Source organism: Petromyzon marinus, unplaced genomic scaffold, assembly GCF_048934315.1.
Source record: "Petromyzon marinus isolate PM22_M1 ecotype Great Lakes invasive population unplaced genomic scaffold, UKy_Petmar_22M1.pri1.0 PM_G_Scaffold_15, whole genome shotgun sequence".
Taxonomy (NCBI): Eukaryota; Metazoa; Chordata; class Hyperoartia; order Petromyzontiformes; family Petromyzontidae; genus Petromyzon; species Petromyzon marinus.
Window position 1 is genome coordinate 2,086,462 of NW_027422706.1, and position 21,083 is coordinate 2,107,544.

Consider the following 21,083-nt stretch of genomic DNA (forward strand, 5'->3'; position numbering starts at 1 on the left):
CAGTGGTGTCTAGATCGGCCTAATTGGAGGAGGCTCGTGAATGCTGCTGATGGGCAGTTGGAGGCAGCTGCCCTCCAGCAACAACGTGCAGAGCGCCGGGTGGCTGAAGCACAGCAGATTGGCACAGTACAGGGCACAGGTGGTGCATCGGCCATTCATTTCAGTCAGTGGACCCCTGGCACCTGGGTCTGCCCCATAACCTCCTACCAGCGGGCCTTCGACACTTCACGTGGCCTCAACATGCACATAGCCTGGCACAAGCGACGTGGTGAGGTCACCGCCACTTAGTGGCGAATGGCGGTTGTTGTGTCGACCTGCATGGGTGGTCTGTGTAATGTAAAGGAAGGGTTGTTGGCGGCCGCAAAGTCCTAAACTTTTTAATGAAAAACAAATGGAACAGGTTCCCTCCTGTGAACAGCACTTACTCCAACACAGCATCGAGAAACAACGCGCACCACGGTAACTCCCGGGTCGGCCGCAGCGAGATTCTAAACGGCACCACCTCTCTGTGCCGTCACGAGCGCCGCCACCACCGGCCTGTCCCCCATCCCCCGAACGCCAACGACGACACCCGGCAACCTACCCGCCGGAAAAAAATTCACGGTGCTCAAGCGGTAAATGTCGTGGGTTTACTCTCCAGCACGCAAAGCGGCGGGATCGAAAGCGGTCGCTCATCGGCCACGGTTTATAGCAGCAGCTGTCAGAGTCGGGATCGAACCCACGACCTCCTGTAGACCGGGCGAGGTAACATCTCATAGCCACTGTGGTGATGATGATGATGAGAGAGTGAGAGAGACGCAAGCTCCAAATATACGGCAGCAGCTGTCAGAATTGGGATCGCACCTACAACCTCCTGTAGGGCTGCACGGATTCCTCCAGTATAAACAAAAGTTTCTGATGGATGTGAAAGTGACGTAACCCTGTGAGCCCCACCCGGCACGGCCAATGGGAGACGTTTGTCACTTGAACGGAGTGCGGTCGTTTAGTTACTGCCGCTGGTGGTGATCACCAAGCGGGACGTCAAACTCCACTGTCAACGTTGTGGGTTTGCTCTCCCAGAACACAATTGGTGTGCGCTAAAGTAGTAACGAATTGAAACTAAACTCAACAAAATTTTTTTCATTTTACCAGGCGAGGACCCACCGACCTACGCAGCTATTTTCATAAGCGACCCGGCCATCACAAACGATAGCTCAATGACGCGGCGTTATCGTCGTCGTGCGTGAAAATCTCCAGCGAGCGGCTCTCTGAACACAACTGACGGGGGCGACGAGCCACGCGCTCGCACACGTGGACCCCGTGACGCTTGTGCACGACGTGGGGTTTTTTGTATTTGTTTGTCGCTGTAACGTTTTTACCCCGGTGCCCCCGACCACAAGTCTGTGGGAAAAGAGCTTCACAGCTTGTCGGATTCCTACCTCCAGCGTAAATAAATATTTCCGATTCGAATTCCGTTTGCACTCAGGAGGCAATCGACTGGCGGTAACGACGAGAGGCTCCTGCCAAGCGCCGCAGGGAGTAGGCAGATGACCTGCGGGCAGCGTTAAGACCACAGGAATCTGATGCGCGGTGAGGCCAGTGGGCGAGGTCCTTTCTGCGTCGTTTTTTTTCCCCACGAGTTTTTTTTTTGGGGAACCCCTTGCGACCGCATTGGAGGGCAGGGAGGCGGGCGCGAAGGGAAGGACTCTCGCGTTGTTACCGGGGCGAGGTCACTTCCTGGCTCCGGTCACCGCGGCTTTGGCGGGGAAGGGGAAGCGAAGGAAGCCGTCGGATTGCGGCGACCTGCCCGGGGGGCTGCCGTTGAAAAACAACGGCCTCGGCGCAAACTCCGTCTCCCCGGGGCGGCAGCGCGGAGGCGTCGTCATCATCCAGCTCCACGCGTTTCCCTCCGCGCCTTGCGACGTTCGCGGGGTCGACGTCGCTGCTACCAGGGGGGGGGGGAGGTGGGGGAAAAAATGACATTACGTACAAAACGTCACCGTATGAACCTATCCCCATTTTCCCTGCTTGGTCGGTTCCTAACAAAGTTCAAACATATCATTATCAGAGTTGTTTCTTTTCGTTTGCATTTTTGACTGCTTGTGTTGTGGTTATTGCAAACATGATCCCTTGTATAAAGGTGTCAGTTTTTGTTGTGCCAGCCAAAAGGGTAAAAACCTATTCCTATATCTTGTTACTGGCAGAGGAGGTCTCATAATGTAAAGGCTTACCCCGAGCCCTCAATACTCCCTGATGGTGCGCTGTTTTTGAGTTGTACGCCTTTTGGCGTCTTCTGGTCCAACACCAGTGGAGACTAGGCTCTAAGAAAAGCCGTCTCGGGTGTGGACCAATCAAATTCAAGGACACTGCCAATATTATTATCAGAGTTGTCTCTTTTTTGTTTGCATTTTGACTGCTTGTGTTGTGGTTATTGCAAACATGATGCCTTGAATAAAGGTATCAGTTTTTGTGCCAGCTAAAAGGGTAAAAACCTATTACTAAAGTTCAAACGGCCCTACCGAATCTCACTATGAACGGCGAGGACGCCGCGCCGTTCGGAGCCTCCTCCTCCTCCGCGCGTCTCCCCTCATCGATAGCGTAGGATCGCAGGCGGAGGCGATCGTACGAGACCTGCAGTTTCTTCTGCTCCCGGTCCCTCTCCAGCAGTTTCTCGGCAGCCTCGTTGTACCTCTTCTTGAACTTGGCCAGCTCGCTCTTGGCAAGCGAGAACTGCCGCTTCAGAGTGGCGACCTCCGTGACCTTGTTCTGGATCTCCTGCTTGAAGCGGTCCTCAGACTGCACCCTGAGCCTCTTTGATTTCGCGGCCAAGTGTTCCTGATACAGTCTCTCCTGGTGCATCTGCGAGATGGAAAATTTGATGGAATGTATTTTTAATCGGTTAAAGAGCCGTACGCGCAAGGGGACTTACGTGTAGAAGAATAACTCGGTTAATCATGCCTCTGGGAACGACGAAGCTCCAAAAAAATATCGAAAGAATGAAAAAAATATTCATAATTTTCGATTTAAAGCTTTCGTGACTGCAGGGATTCATCTTCTGGGTTATTTCGGTAAGGTCACGTAGAATGGAGATAAAATAATAACAGAATTTATTCTGTAATAATAAAAAAATAAAAATAATAACAGAATAAATTCTGTTATTATTTTTATTATTTTATCTCCATTCTACGTGACTTTGCTGAAAGAACCCAGAAGAAAAATATTCATAAATCACGCAAATTAATTCAAGAGTGACATCTTAAACGCTGTACATGTTCTAAGTAGTGCCACCGATAATAGACGGACTAAATATTAACTGCGTCATTCCAATGGTGCTCGCTAAATAAAGAAGTGCCTCCAAGTCTTTTTGTCTCCGAGTTAGTCACTACTTATGTTTGGAGTTTGCACGTTCTCCCAGTGGCCGTGTGGATTTTCTCCAGGTCCTCTGGTTTTTCCCTCCCAATGTTTAGAAACAACATCTAACGCGTTTTAGAGTATTTGACTGCTGTAAATTTCCACGTGATGATAACAGCCGCTTGGGTTGGGCTATTATTCGTGATGGCCAGGTCGCTTCTGCAAAAAAAAGAGGTTACGTAGCTCAGTGGGACTTTATCCGCTAAAATATAAAACATTTCAGTTTGTTACTTTTTAAAAATAATTTTTATTTTTAAAAAGTCACCGATCCGTCGCCGATACCTGAAAGATCCAGAATGAAAGCGCCCGCGAACATATCTCCTGGATGACGTCCGGCCCTAGGCCCGCCAGCACCATGGACTTGTGCTCCTCGGGGGGGTTCAAGCAGACCCGCACCACGTCCAGGCTGCCGCGCGGCAAGGCGCCGCACGCCGGGCAGGCGACCGCCCCCATCTTGAACTCGCGTTTGCCGTCCTCGTCGCAAAAGAGGTGCGAGCAGGAGGTGACCCAGGCGAAGTCGCCAACAATGCGCCGGCACTTCCTCAAGTTGCACACCAGAATTTCTTCGTGCGCCGACATTTCCTCCCCGCCTGACCACTGGCCCCGGGGGGCCGCCAGTTCTTCTGTTCCAGTCGCCGCCGTTCTGGTTGAGGGAAACGAATCGCGGGTGAAACACGTTTAGCATGGAGTGCGCGAAATGCGTTCGCGTTTTTTTTTTGCGAGCTCCTGCCGTTTATTGACCGGCTGAGAGCTCCAGAGAGAGCACCGGGGTGCGGTCTCGTTCGTTAAGGGCGGCGAGAGATCTTGGTCAGCGTAATGACGGAAGCAAGTGAGGTAAAGTACGATGGCGAAGCAAACAGAATTCAGTTGGGAGAGCGACGGTTTTAGAGGATAAATTGCTGAGCAGGGGGAGTGTTCTGACCTGCGGTTTGGTGAGTGGGTGGATGAGTTTGTGGGTGAGTGAGCGAACTTGTAAGTGGCTGATGGGCTGGGTGTATGCACGTTGAACTTATTTCACACCGTACAGAGCGAACCGTGCTAATCGGAGGTACGGGTAGAGGACAAGAAACTAAACACAAAGACCAGTGCAAAAGAAATTAGTTTTCAATCAAGATGATTTTAAAATGCACAGTTTCAGTGGATTCCTAATAGCAGAAGGAAAATGGTTCCAGACGGACGCAGAAGCGCATCTGAACGTGCGCAACGCTTGCCCAAAAACCTCTGCGAGGGTGAGTGTGTTGTGACCTGCAGGGTGGTGGGGTGAGTGGATGGGTTTCTGGGTGAGTGAACTTGTCAGTGGCTGACTGGTTCAGTGAGTGTCTTGTTGTGCCTGCAGTTTGGTGAGTGGGTGGGTGAGTTAGTGGGTGAGTGAGCCTGTGAGTGGCCGACTGGCTTTAGTGTGCTGTCGTGACCTGCAATGTGGTGAGTGGGTAGGTGGATGCGTTCGTGGGTGAGTGAACTAGTCAGTGGCTGGTTGGCTCAGTGAGTGTCTTGTTGTGCTTGCAGTTTGGTGAGTGGGTGCAAGTGAATTAGTGGGTGAGTGAGCCTGTCAGTGGCTGGCTGGCTTAGCGTGCTGTCGTAACCTTCAATGTGATGAGTGGGTGGTTGGATGAGTGAGTTAGTGGGTGAGGGAGCTTGTCAGTGGCTGACTAGCTGCGCGAATGTGCTGCTGTGACCTGCAGTGTGGTGGGTGAGTGAGTTAATGGGTGAGTGAGCTTGTCAGTGGCTGACTGGCTGTGTTGAGTCCTCACCACTTGAGATTGGGACGAATTGGGGAGGCTTTCGTTCCAGAAGTCGATTGACAATGGCAGAGGATAATGACTGCATGCCACACTCAATGTGCCGTCTGTATTCATCCGTATTGTTAATGTATGAATACGCCTGTTGCTCAGGAAAGCACCACTGAGTCTCAACTCTTCTTCAGGAGGGGTCCTGCCAAGTTTGCACAAGAGGGGGCGATGTTGCTGTGATCCCCCCACTGAGCCATTTCCAGGTAATCTGTTAGCTTTGGGATGTGGTTCTGGCAAGTACCAGTTCCACTGTGTTTGTGGGTTTAGCTATGGGAGGGAAACTCGGAGGAAACCAATGGAGATAACACACACATGCCACTCTGTAGTACAGAGAGTGATCACACAAACCATTGCCGGACAGCTGGGATCACTCCGTGTACAGTGCTGTACAGTATCTATATGTGTAGGGGCCATCCCTTTCGTGCGTACGCAAAAATCCGTCAAAACCTGACCCCGTACGCACGCGGGCTTTTTACACACCCCCCCCCCCCCACCTGCCTACGTACGTTCGCCTGACGCATCACCCCCCCACCCCCTAGAATCCTGTAGAACGGCCGATATGTAATCCACGCAGAAACGATCAATTATTAATATTAACGTGTTTAAGCAAACAGATAGTCCACCGCCGGCTGCATTATCGAGGCTTCAACCCCCCCCCCCCTGTTTTCTATGCGTACATTGTGAGTAGACCCCCCCATACGCAAGCGTACGCATTTTAGGTAACCCCCTCCATGACAACGAACTAAATGGATGGCCCCGTATCGGGAAAAATCGGAGGACCCTGAGACAAATCCACGCAATCAACATGGGGAGAGAGACGCAGACTCCAAATATACAGCAGCAGGAGCAAGCGTGCTCAGGGCCTGGGCGCAAACCGACGAACTCCTGTAAGCCAGGCGAGGTAATTAACATCTCCTAGTCACCTTGATGACAACAGGCGAGGTAGTTAACATCTCCTAGTCACCTTGATGACAACAGGCGAGGTAGTTAACATCTCCTAGTCACCTTGATGACAACAGGCGAGGTAGTTAACATCTCCTAGTCACCTTGATGACAACAGGCGAGGTAGTTAACATCTCCTAGTCACCTTGATGACAACAGGCAAGGTAGTTAACATCTCCTAGTCACCGTGATGATGACAGGCGAGGTAGTTAACATCTCCTAGTCACCATGATGATAACAGGCGAGGTAGTTAACATCTCCTAGTCACCATGATGATAACAGGCGAGGTAGTTAACATCTCCTAGTCACCGTGATGATAACAGGCGAGGTAGTTAACATCTCCTAGTCACCGTGATTATGACAGGTGAGGTAGTTAACATCTCCTAGTCACCGTGATGATAACAGGCGAAGTAGCTAACATCTCCTAGTCACCGTGATGATAACAGGCGAGGTAGTTAACATCTCTTAGTCACCGTGATTGACAGGCGAGGTAGTTTACATCTCCTAGTCACCTTGATGACAACAGGCGAGGTAGTTAACATCTCCTAGTCACGGTGATGATGACAGGCGAGGTAGTTAACATCTCCTAGTCACCGTGATGATAACAGGCGAGGTAGTTAACATCTCCTAGTCACCGTGATGATAACAGGCGAGGTAGTTAACATCTCCTAGTCACCGTGATGACGACAGGCAAGGTAGTTAACATCTCCTAGTCACCGTGATGATAACAGGCGAGGTAGTTAACATCTCCTAGTCACTGTGATGATAACAGGCGAGGCAGTTAACATCTCCTAGTCACCGTGATGATGACAGGCGAGGTAGTTAACATCTCCTAGTCACCGTGATTATAACAGGCGAGGTAGTTAACATCTCCTAGTCACCGTGATGATAACAGGCGAGGTAGTTAACATCTCCTAGTCACCGTGATGATGACAGGCGAGGTAGTTAACATCTCCTAGTCACCATGATGACAACAGGCGAGGTAGCTAACATCTCCTAGTCACCGTGATGATAACAGGCGAGGTAGTTAACATCTCCTAGTCACCGTGATGACAGGCGAGGTAGTTAACATCTCCTAGTCACCTTGATGACAACAGGTGAGGTAGTTAACATCTCCTAGTTACCGTGATGATAACAGGCGAGGTAGTTAACATCTCCTAGTCACCGTGATGATGACAGGGAAGGTAGTTAACATCTCTTAGTCACCGTGATTATGACAGGCAAGGTAGTTAACATCTCCTAGTCACCGTGATGATAACAGGCGAGGTAGTTAACATCTACTAGTCACCGTGATGACAACAGGCGAGGTAGTTAACATCTCCTAGTCACCGTGATTATGACAGGTGAGGTAGTTAACATCTCCTAGTCACCGTGATGATGACAGGCGAGGTAGTTAACATCTCCTAGTCACCGTGATGATAACAGGAGAGGTAGTTAACATCTCCTAGTCACCGTGATGATAACAGGCGAGGTAGTTAACATCTCCTAGCACATTCCAAACACTGCACAGCAATCGAATCGCTGGGGATGGGAGGGGGGGTGTAAAACGTCGTATTTCCAAGCAAAGTAAAATGTTGTGGACCCCATGAGGCTGATGAAAGTTTCGCCCTCACGAAAACGACGCTGGGTCGTGGCTCACAGGACGATACCAAATAAAAAATAAAATAAATGAATTAAATCCATCGCCTCACAACTTTTTGAGGGTTTCCCGCGCTTTTTTTTATTGTTTGTGTTTAGTGAGACACCACGTCTGAGGGTAACCCTCAGACGTGGTGTCTCATCACTACTATGAGGCGACTTTTACTGGTAGGAAGGAAGATTGTAAACTGAGTGTACCAGCCTGCAATAGATTAATGTGTCCGTCCGTCCGTCCCCTTTCAATACTCTAACGAAGTGAAATCTCGTGTGACTGTCATCCTTTATTTAACCATGTGAGTGACGTCATTGAGAGTCACTCTCTTGTCACTGTCATCCTTTGTTTAACCACGTGAGTGACGTCATTGAGAGTCACTCTCTTGTCGCTGACATCCTTTATACTGGTAGTAGCGAAGATTGTAAACTGAGTGTACCAGCCTGCAATAGATTAATGTGTCCGTCCGTCCGTCCCCTTTCAATACTTTAACGAAGTGAAATCTCGTGCTGTTGGGGTGTAAAATCAGCAATAGACAGCGCAGAGACTTGACAAAATTCCAATGTTCCTACCAGGCCACCCTGCAGGGACCTGTTAACCCCTCCCCCCCAGCGTGTAATATTGTTTTTGTAGTTTATAAACACTCGGATTCCCGCACTTTTTATCGCTTGTTTCGTGACCTTCAAGGGGTGAGAAAAAAAATTAAGAACAAAAAACCCCCCTCAGACGTAGCAACTCCGAAGTCCTAAAAAAAAGCCGTGTAAAATTGTATTTATAATCAAACTACTCGGCAACGTAAAATAACAGCCCTCTGCTTGATATGAACCCCGAAGTGTTTAATGTGAGATATAGAAAAAAAAATATATAGTTTTTTGTTGTTTTTACCTCACAGCAATCCACACGCTCGGTGACGTCACCCTGCAGCTGCGCTCGTGACGTCACGGTGGGGAGGGGTTGAGGCACGCGTGACGTCACGGTGCGGGAGAGTGGTTGCGGGCGACCGTGTGACGTCACGGACCCCCCCCGCACCCCTCCCCTTCCGCGTGACGTCACCCCTCGCGCTCGTGACCTGAACAAGGCAGTTGTTTCGATTTAAAGCTTTCGTGACTGCAAGGATTGATCTTCTTTGGTTCTTTCGGTAAAGTCACCACCACGTAGAATGAGAATAAAATAATAAATTGATAAAATAACACAATAAAATTCTCACGACGTTGCGGCCACAACACAAGTGGCCTTCATCAGGTGAAGGGACAAGACTGTCTGGAGGACAGCGCTGGAGCGAACACAGCCAAGCTCAGACCGCGACCTTTAAGCTGTGTGAGAAGAAACAGAGCGCCTTGACAAAGGAATTAGGATAGAATTTAGCATTGAAATAGCTGAGTGATTAGCTAAATTCAATGCTAATTCCTTTGTCAAGGGGTGCCTCTGCAGATGTGTATGCTTTAACTTTAACATAGCCATTTCTGTGACCAGTCACAAGCTAATCACTCAGCTATGTCAATGCTAAATTATATGCTAATTCCTTTGTCAAGGCGCTTTGTTTCTTCTCACACAGCTTAAAGGTCGTGATCTGAGCGTGGCTGTGTTCGCTCCAGCGCTGTCCTCCAGACAGTCTCGTCCCTTCACCTGATGAAGGCCGCTTGTGTTGTGGCCGAAACGTCGTGAGAATTTTATTGTGTTATTTTATTTTATCAAGCCTGTGTGTGTGAGAGATTGTCAGTCTGTGTGAGTGTGAGATTGTCAGACTGTGTGTGTGTGAGATTGTCTGCCTGTGTGTGTGAGATTGTCAGTCTGTGTGAGTGTGAGATTGTCAGCCTGTGTGTGTCAGAGATTGTCAGTCTGTGTGTGTGAGAGATTGTCAGTCTGTGTGTGTGAGAGATTGTCAGTCTGTGTGTGTGAGAGATTGTCAGTCTGTGTGTGTGAGAGATTGTCAGTCTGTGTGAGTGTGAGATTGTCAGACTGTGTGTGTGAGATTGTCAGCCTGTGTGTGTGTGTGTGAGATTGTCAGCCTGTGTGTGTGGGTGAGATTGTCTGCCTGTGTGTGTGTTTGAGATTGTCAGTGTGTGTGTGTGAGATTGTCTGTGTGTGTGTGTGTGTGAGATTGTCAGTTTGTGTGTGTGTGTGAGATTGTCAGCCTGTGTGTGGGTGAGATTGTCTGCCTGTGTGTGTGTGAGATTGTCAGTGTGTGTGTGTGAGATTGTCTGCCTGTGTGTGTGTGAGATTGTCAGTCTGTGTGTGTGTGTGAGATTGTCAGCATGTGTGTGTGTGAGATTGTCAGTCTGTGTGTGTGTGAGATTGTCAGTGTGTGTGTGTGTGAGATTGTCAGTCTGTGTGTGTGAGTTGTCTGCCTGTGTGTGTGAGATTATCAGTCTGTGTGTGTGAGATTGTCTGCCTGTGTGTGTGAGATTGTCAGTCTGTGTGTGTGAGATTATCAGTCTGTGTGTGTGTGTGAGATTGTCTGCCTGTGTGTGTGTGAGATTGTCTGCCTGTGTGTGTGAGATTGTCTGCCTGTGTGTGTGGGTGAGATTGTCTGCCTGTGTGTGTGTGAGATTGTCAGTCTGTGTGTTTGTGTGAGATTGTCTGCCTGTGTGTGTGTGAGGTTGTCAGTGTGTGTGTGAGATTGTCTGCCTGTGTGTGTGAGGTTGTCTGCCTATGTGTGTGTGAGAGATTGTCAGTGTGTGTGAGATTGTCAGTGTGTGTGAGATTGTCAGCCTGTGTGTGTGAGATTGTCAGTGTGTGTGTGTGAGATTGTCAGTCTCTGTGTGTGTGAGATTGTCAGTGTGTGTGAGATTGTCTGCCTGTGTGTGTGTGAGATTGTCAGTGTGTGTGAGTGTGAGGTTGTCAGTGTGTGAGTGTGAGGTTGTCAGTGTGTGAGTGTGAGATTGTCAGTGTGTGTGAGTGTGAGGTTGTCAGTGTGTGAGTGTGAGGTTGTCAGTGTGTGTGAGTGTGAGGTTGTCAGTGTGTGAGTGTGAGGTTGTCAGTGTGTGTGTGTGTGAGGTTGTCAGTGTGTGTGTGTGAGTGTGAGGTTGTCAGTGTGTGTGTGTGAGGTTGTCAGTGTGTGTGAGTGTGAGGTTGTCAGTGTGTGTGTGAGGTTGTCAGTGTGTGTGTGAGGTTGTCAGTGTGTGAGTGTGAGGTTGTCAGTGTGTGTGAGTGTGAGGTTGTCAGTGTGTGTGAGTGTGAGGTTGTCAGTGTGTGTGTGTGAGTGTGAGGTTGTCAGTGTCCGGCAAAACAACCCCCTACCTCCTCGCGGTGCCGGACGGGCAACTCTGTCGTGGACAGCGCTGTGGGGGGAGATCCAATTTTGATTGGCTCCTCCCCTCATGGCATATGTGTCCACCACAGGGGCTAAACGGGGGCTCTGGACGGGTGCGAGGGGCTGGTAACCCCTCCACCTTCAATTAATTACCACGAAACCACGAATTAAACTGAAATATGTAACAACTAAGCTTGTGCCGGAGGCCCCGGGGGGCCAGGCGTCTATGACGTCTCCTGGCCAAACCACAATTGGCGGAGCCAGGAGATTGAATACCTACCCTCGGGGCTACTCCAGAAACAACGAAAAGCTAATACGGGTGGCCACGTGGAATGTTCGAACGCTCACTGCAGAGGAGAGGCTGCCACTCCTCTGTCGGGAGCTGGACCGTTACCGCCTGGATCTATGCGGCATTCAGGAGGTCCGGTGGACCGGCTCTGGCTCCTGCCACCATGAGGGGTGGACAGTCCTCTACTCGGGGCAGCAGACTGCCAAACAACAGGGTGTGGCTCTTCTTTTGAACAAAAGAATGAAGGGGGCGTGGGAGCGTGGCGGTGAGGTGTGGGAAGCTGTAAGCCCCAGGCTACTTTGGGCTCGCCTTCCCATCAACCGGAGGCGAGGAATGGTGGTCGTGGTTACTTATGCCCCCACCGAAGACGAACATCCGTGGAGGGATGCAGGCAAAGCCGATGAGTCAGATGCCTTCTATGACCTCCTGTCACAGGTGCTGGCTAAAGTGGCCCCTCGGGATAGAGTCATCATGTTGGGTGACTTCAATGCCCGAGTTGGTCATGATACTGGCACCTGGTCTAGAGTGATTGGAGGGCATGGGCCAGATCAGCTCAATAACAACGGTAGGAGGCTGCTAGATTTTTGTGCAGCCCATGGGCTTGTAATTACCAACACGCTGTTCCGGCATCGGCGCATCCACACAACATCATGGATGCATGCCGGGTCCAAGCAAGAACATCTGCTGGACTACATAGTGACGGACCAGCGAATGCGAGCCCATGTCCTTGACACCAGGACCTACCGTGGAGCTGATCTGCCCTCTGACCATCGACTAGTCATCTGTAAGATGCGCCTGCCATTCTTCCACTCCGGTGGTGGGTGTACACCCAGGACCCCATTCCAACCTAAAGTGGCCTGGTCTCAGTTATCTGATGAAAGTTGCAAGCGAGAATTTCATCATCGCTTGCGGCTGGGATTGGCATCGTCCCCGACTCCTCCTGATGTCGAGGGTAAATGGGCGAGGTTTAGGACTGTGACTCATGCAGCTGCAATGGCTGCTTTGGGTACGCGGTCCAGACCTCCCCAGACACCCTGGATGACAGAGGAGTTGTTCAGGATGGTTGAGAAAAAGCGACAGGCCCACTGTCATCGGCTACAGAATCCCACGTCAGAGAATGAGGAGGCTTACCGCAGCCTTCGCTCGGAGGTTCGGAGAGCCGTGAGGCGCTGCAAGGATGGGTGGTGGTCGCGGGTTGCTGAGGAGATGGAGTCTGCCTCAGTGGCCCGTGATCACAAATCTCTATTTAACTCCATCAAAAAAGTAACCTGCAGCGCCACACCTATTACCATCATTAGGGGAAAGAACGGTGATCCAATTTCCGACCCCCAGGAACAGGTTCGCAGATTTGCTGAGCATTTCTGTGAGGTCCTGGGGGAGGGAAAATCCCTCAGCCAGGAAAACATCGTGGCACAAAGTGAGGATGACCCTGCTGAGGCTGCGGTGCCTCAAATATTGGATGAAATCACCCCCTGTGAGTGGCTGGCTGAGGTGCCATCTGCTGAGGAAGTATTGAAGGCAATCCGGAGTCTGAGACCAGGAAAGGCAGCGGGCAGAGATGATCTCCCAAGCGAAATGCTGAGGGAGGGTGGCGTTTGTGCACAGACTGCCCTATATGACATCATAACAACAGTCTGGACCACTGGACGGGTTTCGCAGGATTGGAAGGATGCCCTGGTGGTTCCCCTTTTTAAGAAGGGGGACCGCACAAACTGTAACAACTATAGGGGCATCTCACTCCTCAGTGTGCCGGGAAAGGTCCTGGCAAGGATTATTCAGCATCGTCTTGCCAGGCACGCTGAGGAGAGACTTGCGGAGCCACAATGCGGTTTCAGGAAAGGGCGGTCCTGCACGGATGCCATATTTTCTGTCCGTCTGCTACAGCAGAGGTGTAGGGAATTCCAACAAGACCTACATCTCTGCTTTATTGACCTGGTCAAGGCCTATGATACCATCAGTAGGCCTGGGCTCTGGGTCGTTCTTCGTGCTTTTGGAGTACCTGACCCTCTGCTCACGATCATTAAGGACCTTCATGATGGTGAGCGGGCCCGGGTAAAACTACGTGGCCGGGAGTCAGAGCCATTCCCTGTACACCTTGGGGTGTGACAGGGATGTCCTCTGGCTCCCACATTATTTAACATCTATTTTGACCACGTAGTTCGTGAAGCCTTCAATAGCTGTACCGGAGGAATCTCCATATGGTACAGATATAATGGGAGGCTAATCGATGCCCGGGTGCGGTCAAGGGATGGCTCCCTATTGCTCAACCACGTTATGTATGCTGATGATTTGCTAATAGCTGCTCAGTCAGAGGAGGAGTTGGAGACGCTGCTGCTGAGACTGGAGCGTGCCACTAAGAGGTGGGGCCTTACCATCAGCCCCACCAAAACTAAGCACCTGCCTGGGTATTTTGTACCATCGGACACTCCACCCCCACAACTCCCAATCGGTGATGGGGCAGTTGTGGAGAGAGTGGAGAGTTTCCCATACCTGGGCAGTGTGCTTATGACTGGCTCCAGTTTAACAGCAGAGGTCTCACTCCGAATCAGTCGAGCGGCAATATCTTTTCATCGGTTGCGTAACGCTGTGTGGAAGCTACCTGGTCTGTCGCTCCGCACTAAGCTTCAGGTCTTCTCGGCCACGGTCATTCCCTCCCTTCTCTACGCTTGCGAAACGTGGACCCCCCTAATGGAACATCTTCGCCGGTTAGAAACATTTAGGCTGGCCTGCCTACGATCCATCCTGGGTTTAACCAGACTGGATTGTGTGAGGAGCTCACAAATCCTTGAAAGATCTGGGCAGGGTCCCATCGGTGAGCTCCTCCGGCAGGCAAGGCTGCGATGGCTGGGTCATGTAGCCCGCATGCCCAGCCACCGCATGCCGAAACAGCTTTTGTTTGGCCGGATTGATGGGGCTAAGCGGGCGCGGCACGGGCTAGAGAAGAGATGGAGTGATGTGGTACAGGAGGACGTGGAGCTGAGTGGACTTGCCGATGACTGGTACCAGCGGTGTCAAGATCGGCCTCTGTGGAGGAGGCTCGTGAAGGATGCTAGTGGGCAGTTGGAGGCAGTCGCCCTCCAACAACAACGGAGGGCGGAGGAGCGACGCTCACAACAGCGAGCGGAGCGCCGGGTGGCTAAAGCACAGCAGGTTGGCACAGTAGGGGGCACAGGTGGTGCATCAGCCAGTCATCTCAGTCAGTCGACCCGTGGCACCTGGGTCTGCCCCGTGACCTCCTGCCAGCGGGCGTTCGACACTTCACGTGGCCTCAGGGTGCACATAGCCTGGCACAAGCGTCGTGGTGACGTCACCGCCACTTAGTGGCGAATGGCAGTTGTTGTTGTTGGTTGTCAGTGTGTGTGTGTGTGAGGTTGTCAGTGTGTGTGAGTGTGAGGTTGTCAGTGTGTGAGTGTGAGGTTGTCAGTGTGTGAGTGTGAGGTTGTCAGTGTGTAAGTGTGAGGTTGTCAGTGTGTGTGAGTGTGAGGTTGTCAGTGTGTGTGAGAGTGTGAGGTTGTCAGTGTGTGTGTGTGAGGTTGTCAGTGTGTGTGAGTGTGAGGTTGTCAGTGTGTGTGTGAGTGTGAGGTTGTCAGTGTGTGTGTGAGTGTGAGGTTGTCAGTGTGTGTGTGAGGTTGTCAGTGTGTGTGTGAGTGTGAGGTTGTCAGTGTGTGTGTGTGAGGTTGTCACAGTGTGTGTGTGAGGTTGTCACAGTGTGTGTGAGTGTGAGGTTGTCACAGTGTGTGTGAGTGTGAGGTTGTCACAGTGTGTGAGTGTGAGGTTGTCACAGTGTGAGTGTGAGGTTGTCACTGACCCTGGTGAATCTTCGTCGTTGTCAAGGCCGCAGGCTTCACCTCCCTCACGACTCTCAAAATGGCGGCGAGCGAGGAGGGGGAGGAGCCAGAAAACTCCGCGTCACGTGGGAGGGGAGAAACTGAAACCTGATTGGCTCCAAGGCGGAGAGATTTTTATTTTTTTTACGGGAAAACTTTATTCTTTTTAACCGTACGACGGATTTACAAAACTCACCATCAACAATAAACACTCGCGTTGGTATTAGCGCGGTCTGATTAAAATTTTTTTTAAAAGTTATTGGTTACATAAATATTTATAAAACGCGGTAATATCAGAAATCTCATCTGAGTTCCAAAAAAAATGACCCAAATGATATTCCGTATTCTTAGCTCTTTCGGTAAAGTCACGTTGAAGGGAACCAATAAAATAATAAAATATATATGAAACAATAAAAATTCTCACGACGTTTTGACCATAACACAAACGGTCGTCATCAGGTGTGTTGGTTTGCATAAATTTATTTATTTTTAAACGGTGTATTTATGTATTTTTAAACGTTAGCACCACGCGCAGCGATTTGGCAGTTTATTTAGAAGGACTAGTCCATCTATGTTCTGAAAAGAGGAGGGGGAAGACGAAAAATTAATGTATGCTGTCTGAAAGCCACTGTAAGCGTGAATAATCAATTAAGACCTGAAATGGTTTATCAAATCGTTCCAATGATTGCTAAGCCAGAATCCATCTTCTCGGTTGAAATTGTCTCTGTGCTTGTATATGTGGATAGCCTCATGAACGAATCTCTCATGGTAGCCAGATGGCTTACAAAGAACCTCTGTCTTGGAAAAGTCAATGTCACGTGAGCCTTGCTAGTGACGTCATGTCACCAAGGTATTCACCCCACCCCCGTCCAGCGCGCCCTTGAGAGTGACGTCACCTCTGCTTGGTCACTGCCGATATCTGTTCCGGTACAATCCTTATTTGGGCAAAGCTACGCCCAGTGACTGGTGGCTCATTAACATAATGAGTTCGTGAAAGCCGTCGCGAGTTTATTGGGACGGGTTCAGCACCCACGCCCCCATCCCTCGACATATGGCCCGGGCTCATTAACATAATTTTATTCAGTTACGGAGCCGCTCGTGGTAGGGGAGTGTCTTGTACCCCGGACGTGACGTCATGTTACCTGCTGCTGTTGTGTGACGTCACGAGGTAACAGGAAGCGATCGCTTCGCTCTTGCACTGAAATCCGAGGTGAGAAATTATGATCGTGTGGGTGGTCGTGGTTGTTGTGGTGGTGGTGGTTGTGGTGGTGGTGGTTGTTGTTGTTTACCAAGGTAGAGCCCCTCTCTCTTTCGTAGGGATGTCAGTTGAGTAGCAGCGAGCATGGGAATCGATGTCCAGGTTGGAACTTTACAACGCGGGGCCTAGCCACGCAGGGCCTTGCCTCCTGCCCTCGCCTGATTGCGTTCACTTTAATTATCTCGCTTAAGTTTAATTTGTCTTCACCCGGCTCGCCACTTTGTAACTTTTTTTATTGTAAATATTCACGCAGTTTTTATTTATTTTCACCAGGCCAAGCCCGCTTGAGCTGCTATACCGCTCTTGTTATCAGAAGCGACCTGCCCACAACAACACAAGGTGAGGCTTTGTCAACGTGTGTGAATGTTTTGACTTAAAACTTTGGTGACTGCAGGAATTAATATTCTTGGTTCTTTCGGTAAAGTCACGTAGATAGAAAATAAAATAATAAAAATAAATGAAAAATACAATTTTTAAAATAAAGTAATAAACCCACGACGTTTCGATCGCAACACAAGTGGTCTTTATCTTATTGAATTTAATCTGTTATTTTTATTTTCTATCTACGTGACTTTACTGAAAGAACCAACAATACGTGCGTCAATGTCTATCGGTCAAAGACGCTAAGCGCGTGCCGCTGTTGACTCTGAATGTGTGGAGGGGAACACCTTCACCACGGGGAGAGAGAGACAGAGACACTGATAGCCTCGGCTATGTTGATTGATCCTCGATGCATTACTTGGTGGAGTGAGGAAGAATTAATGCTGAGCAGATGAAGGTGGCCAGGCATGGTTCTGGTCACACCACCACCTGTTTACTCATGGCAGTGTGTGACAGTGTCAAGTTTGTGTTTGCAGTAAAGTCTATTACCTCTATTGCACACGGAGGTTATATCAAAACAATAGTTTATTTTTGTTTTCCTAAGGAACTCTTTATAAGAATGGAAACAGGAGGTGAACACAGCACACACATTCAGCTGAAGTCGGAACTGTTCATCCGCAGCATTCAAGGACATCTGAGCCTGTATTCACACCTCTAAGTTCTGATTGAACGTTAATTTATGCATTTCTGCATAACACAAATAGTATTGTTTTCAACACCCTTTGCTATGTCAGCTGAATTTAGCTTTCATAAATATTCCTTTTGTAGTCAGACAGCTGAAATTGTGTGCTTAGAGTTTTGAGTTAACATTCATCTTGAAGATATGAAGGCTTCCAGGCATATTAATGAGTTAACATTCATCTTGAAGATATGAAGGCTTCCAGGCATATTAATGACATTTTATCTCTCATTGTGTGCCATAACAGCCCGTGGAGAGAAACCCTTCAGGTGCACTCTGTGCTGGAAGGCATTTGCAGATTCATCAAATCTGATTCATTTGGAAAACTTTTTCACTACATCATGAATATATTAATAAGTATAGACGTGTAAGTCACGTGTGTATTCCTCTGTGCCTGACGTGTAGATGGTGTGGATATTATTTTTTTCTGTCTGCAGCTGACGCTTCCTCTGCAGAATTGGTCTGATGGAGCAAAGGCACTCAGCGCAGCTCGGTACGACAAGTCAACAATGCAACCAGCGTGCATACAGCACGGACCGGACTGGAAATTTGACACGGCACCAGAGAACTCACACAGGAGAGAAACTCTTCAAGTGCACTGTGTGTAACAAGGCATTTGCATGGCCATCAGTTTTTCAGAACCACCAGAGAACACACACGGGAGAGAAACCCTTCAGGTGCAGTGTTTGTGGGAAGGCATTTTTATGGTCATCTGCTCTTAAAAAACACCAGAGAACACACACGGAAGAGAACCCCTTCAAGTGCAGTGTGTGTGGGAAGACATTTTCAGATTCATGTACTCTTAAAACACACCAGAGAACACACACGGGAGAGAAACCCTTCAGGTGCAGTGTTTGTGGGAAGGCATTTTTATGGTCATCTGCTCTTAAAAAACACCAGAGAACACACACGGAAGAGAACCCCTTCAAGTGCAGTGTTTGTGGGAAGGCATTTTCAGATTCATTTGCTCTTAAAACACACCAGAGAACACACACGGGAGAGAAACCCTTCAAGTACAGTGTGTGCATGAAGGCATTTGCACAGTCATCTGATCTTGTAAAACACCAGAGAACACACACGGGAGAGAAACCCTTCAAGTGTACTCTGTGCGGGATGGCGTTTGCACAGTCACCACATCTTATAGTACACCATAGAACACACACGGGAGAGAAACCCTTCAGGTGCACGATGTGTGGGATGGCGTTTACACAGTCATGTAATCTTGTAAAACACCAGAGAACACACACGGGAGAGAAACCCTTCAAGTGTACTCTGTGCGGGATGGCGTTTGCACAGTCACCACATCTTATAGTACACCATAGAACACACACGGGAGAGAAACCCTTCAAGTGCAGTGTGTGCGTGAAGGCATTTGCACATTCATCTGCTCTTAAATCACACCAGAGAACACACACAGGAGAGAAACCCTTCAGGTGCAGTGTGTGTGGGAAGACATTTTCAGATTCATCTGCTCTTAAAAAACACCAGAGAACACACACGGGAGAGAAACCCTTCAGGTGCACGATCTGCGGGATGGCGTTTACACAGTCATATCATCTCATATTACACCAGAGAACACACACGGGAGAGAAACCCTTCCAGTGCAGTGTTTGTGGGAAGGCATTTTCATGGTCATCTTCTCTTAAAAAACACCAGAGAACACACACGGGAGAGAAACCCTTCAAGTGCAGTGTGTGTGGGAAGACATTTTCAGATTCATCTGCTCTTAAAAAACACCAGAGAACACACACGGGAGAGAAACCCTTCAGGTGCACGATCTGCGGGATGGCGTTTACACAGTCATATCATCTCATATTACACCAGAGAACACACGTGAGAGAAACCCTTCAAGTGCAGTGTGTGTGGGAAGACATTTTCAGATTCATGTAATCTTGTAATACACCAGAGAACACACACGGGAGAGAAACCCTTCAAGTGCAGTGTGTGCGTGAAGGCGTTTGCACAATCATCTGATCTTGTAAAACACCAGAGAACACACACAGGAGAGAAACCCTTCAAGTGTACTCTGTGCGGGAAGCCGTTTGCAGATTCATCAACTCTTCGAAGACACCAGAGAACACAAAAGCATCGGAAGATCCACAAGGAGCAGAGTCGGAGTCTGAAATCAGCTTGTGAAAGTCAAAGTGCCGCAATGAGCCCATCCCTCATGAAACAAGAACCGGACGAAAATCCCAGCTTGGACACTTTTAAAGGTATCAAGGTGAAATATGAAGAGGTGATGGTGAAATGTGAAGAAGTGATGAGCGAAGAAGTGAAGGTAAAATGTGAAGATGAAGATTCAACTCCAAAATGGGACCTTCACATCGTGAAGCAGGAGGAGAATTCTGACTGTGAGTCAGAGTGAGGCAACTCCCAGCAGTTTGTGGAAGTGGAGGTGTGGGTGGACTTGCTCCTAGACAATACAAAGTCAAGCGGAGACCCGGTAGATGTGTAAGCCAGAGACGATGTCGCTACAATAGATGCACCTTTGTCACAGGCCTTTAATGACAAGAACGTGAAGTTGAACACTTTGTGGGCCCGTGGGTTGGGTAGATCTCTAACCAGGAGCAAGAGCCAATAAGCTCCCAAGCATTCACTATGTTATCATAATAATTGATTTTACATGGTGCTTGCTTAATCGCCTCAGCAACTCGGAGTTTTGTATCTCATCTCACGCTCGAAGAGCATCCCAAAGTAGCAGCTGCCCCTGTGTGGCACAAGGTGGTGGCCCTGCACCGGCCTGCATGTGGACAAGAGCCTGTCAGTAGGGGGCGATGATTGATGCGTCATCTCAGTTGTGTAGTTTGTAGGTAATGTTTAGAATTTGCTACATTTTCACTCAGACGCCAGCATGCAATGGCCTACTCGTTTTGAATGACAATAGTATGTTTTACATACACTCTGAAGCAGACTGCAACTTTTTTTAAAAGCTTGTTAATACGATGTAATGTGATGCAGTATATTTCACTGCAGTAATCCAATTTTGTTAATATGCCTGTCAATAATTTAAAATGTATACTTGTCTGGTTTTGTGCATACTTGTAACATTTGATCTGTAACGGTCAAACATTGAATAAGTGATGTTAGGACAAAGTGTGCTTGTGTGTTTGGAAGTAACGTACAGAGAACTCAGGTGAGACCCGTTGTTCTTGTGATACAGGTCAAACGGTGTTTTTGTGTTCCACGAAGCATCTGGAGCTACTCATTGTCTTTGAAATAGGGAGCACGCTCGGATCATTCATCAGTTACAAGGCATACCACTTGAAAGTTACACGTATAGGAGGAGGTACATTCTCTACAACACGAATTGTAGTTTTGTCTTACGTGTTGACGTAGATTTTGTCTAACTGGGACTAGAAATGCACCTTGCTGATTCACGTCTGGATGTTCGTACCTATCGGTTGAAGCAAACCCTACTGCTGTTGTTGAGACGCTGTGCACCATTTCATGGTCCAACACGTTGACGGCCTTCAGGCCAGGAAAGTCACAACATTTGCACACGAAGGACGCATTCACGCAAGTACCCCATGCTCCGTTTTGAAGTTTTAAAATGAAACATCTTTGAATTGTGTTGTGTTTTGAATTAGATGATTTTATTTCCTCATTAAAAGCTTGTATCAATTTACATCTGGAAGACTTCATTG

The 21,083-nt window shown here is 48.9% G+C and overlaps 1 protein-coding gene across 2 annotated transcripts; it reads right to left on the reverse strand.

The window, feature by feature from the left end:
* Positions 1-361: 361 nt before the first annotated feature.
* On the reverse strand, positions 362-15,204 carry LOC142910676 (E3 ubiquitin-protein ligase CCNB1IP1-like). Of its 2 annotated transcripts, XM_076060054.1 has the most exons (5): positions 15,103-15,179; positions 8,638-8,821; positions 3,673-4,033; positions 2,499-2,838; positions 362-1,924 (listed from the first exon to the last, which is right to left on the reverse strand). In XM_076060054.1, the coding sequence occupies exons 3-5, from the start codon at positions 3,967-3,969 to the stop codon at positions 1,710-1,712; spliced, it is 852 nt and encodes a 283-aa protein (XP_075916169.1). In that variant the 5' UTR covers positions 3,970-4,033; positions 8,638-8,821; positions 15,103-15,179; the 3' UTR covers positions 362-1,709. The 2 variants fall into 2 exon arrangements, with proteins under 2 accessions (XP_075916169.1, XP_075916168.1); XM_076060053.1 differs by lacking the exon at positions 8,638-8,821 and having other exon boundaries at positions 15,103-15,204.
* Positions 15,205-21,083: the final 5,879 nt, after the last annotated feature.

Excerpts from the sequence above, each read along its gene's own strand:
- LOC142910676 (XM_076060053.1), bottom strand. The coding sequence starts at position 3,969 with ATGTCGGCGCACGAAGAAATTCTGGTGTGCAACTTGAGGAAGTGCCGG. Across the intron at positions 2,839-3,672 it reads TTTCATTCTGGATCTTTCAG|ATGCACCAGGAGAGACTGTA; the intron begins GTATCGGCGACG and ends TCCATCTCGCAG. Across the intron at positions 1,925-2,498 it reads GCCGTTCATAGTGAGATTCG|CAGCGACGTCGACCCCGCGA; the intron begins GTAGGGCCGTTT and ends CCCCCCTGGTAG.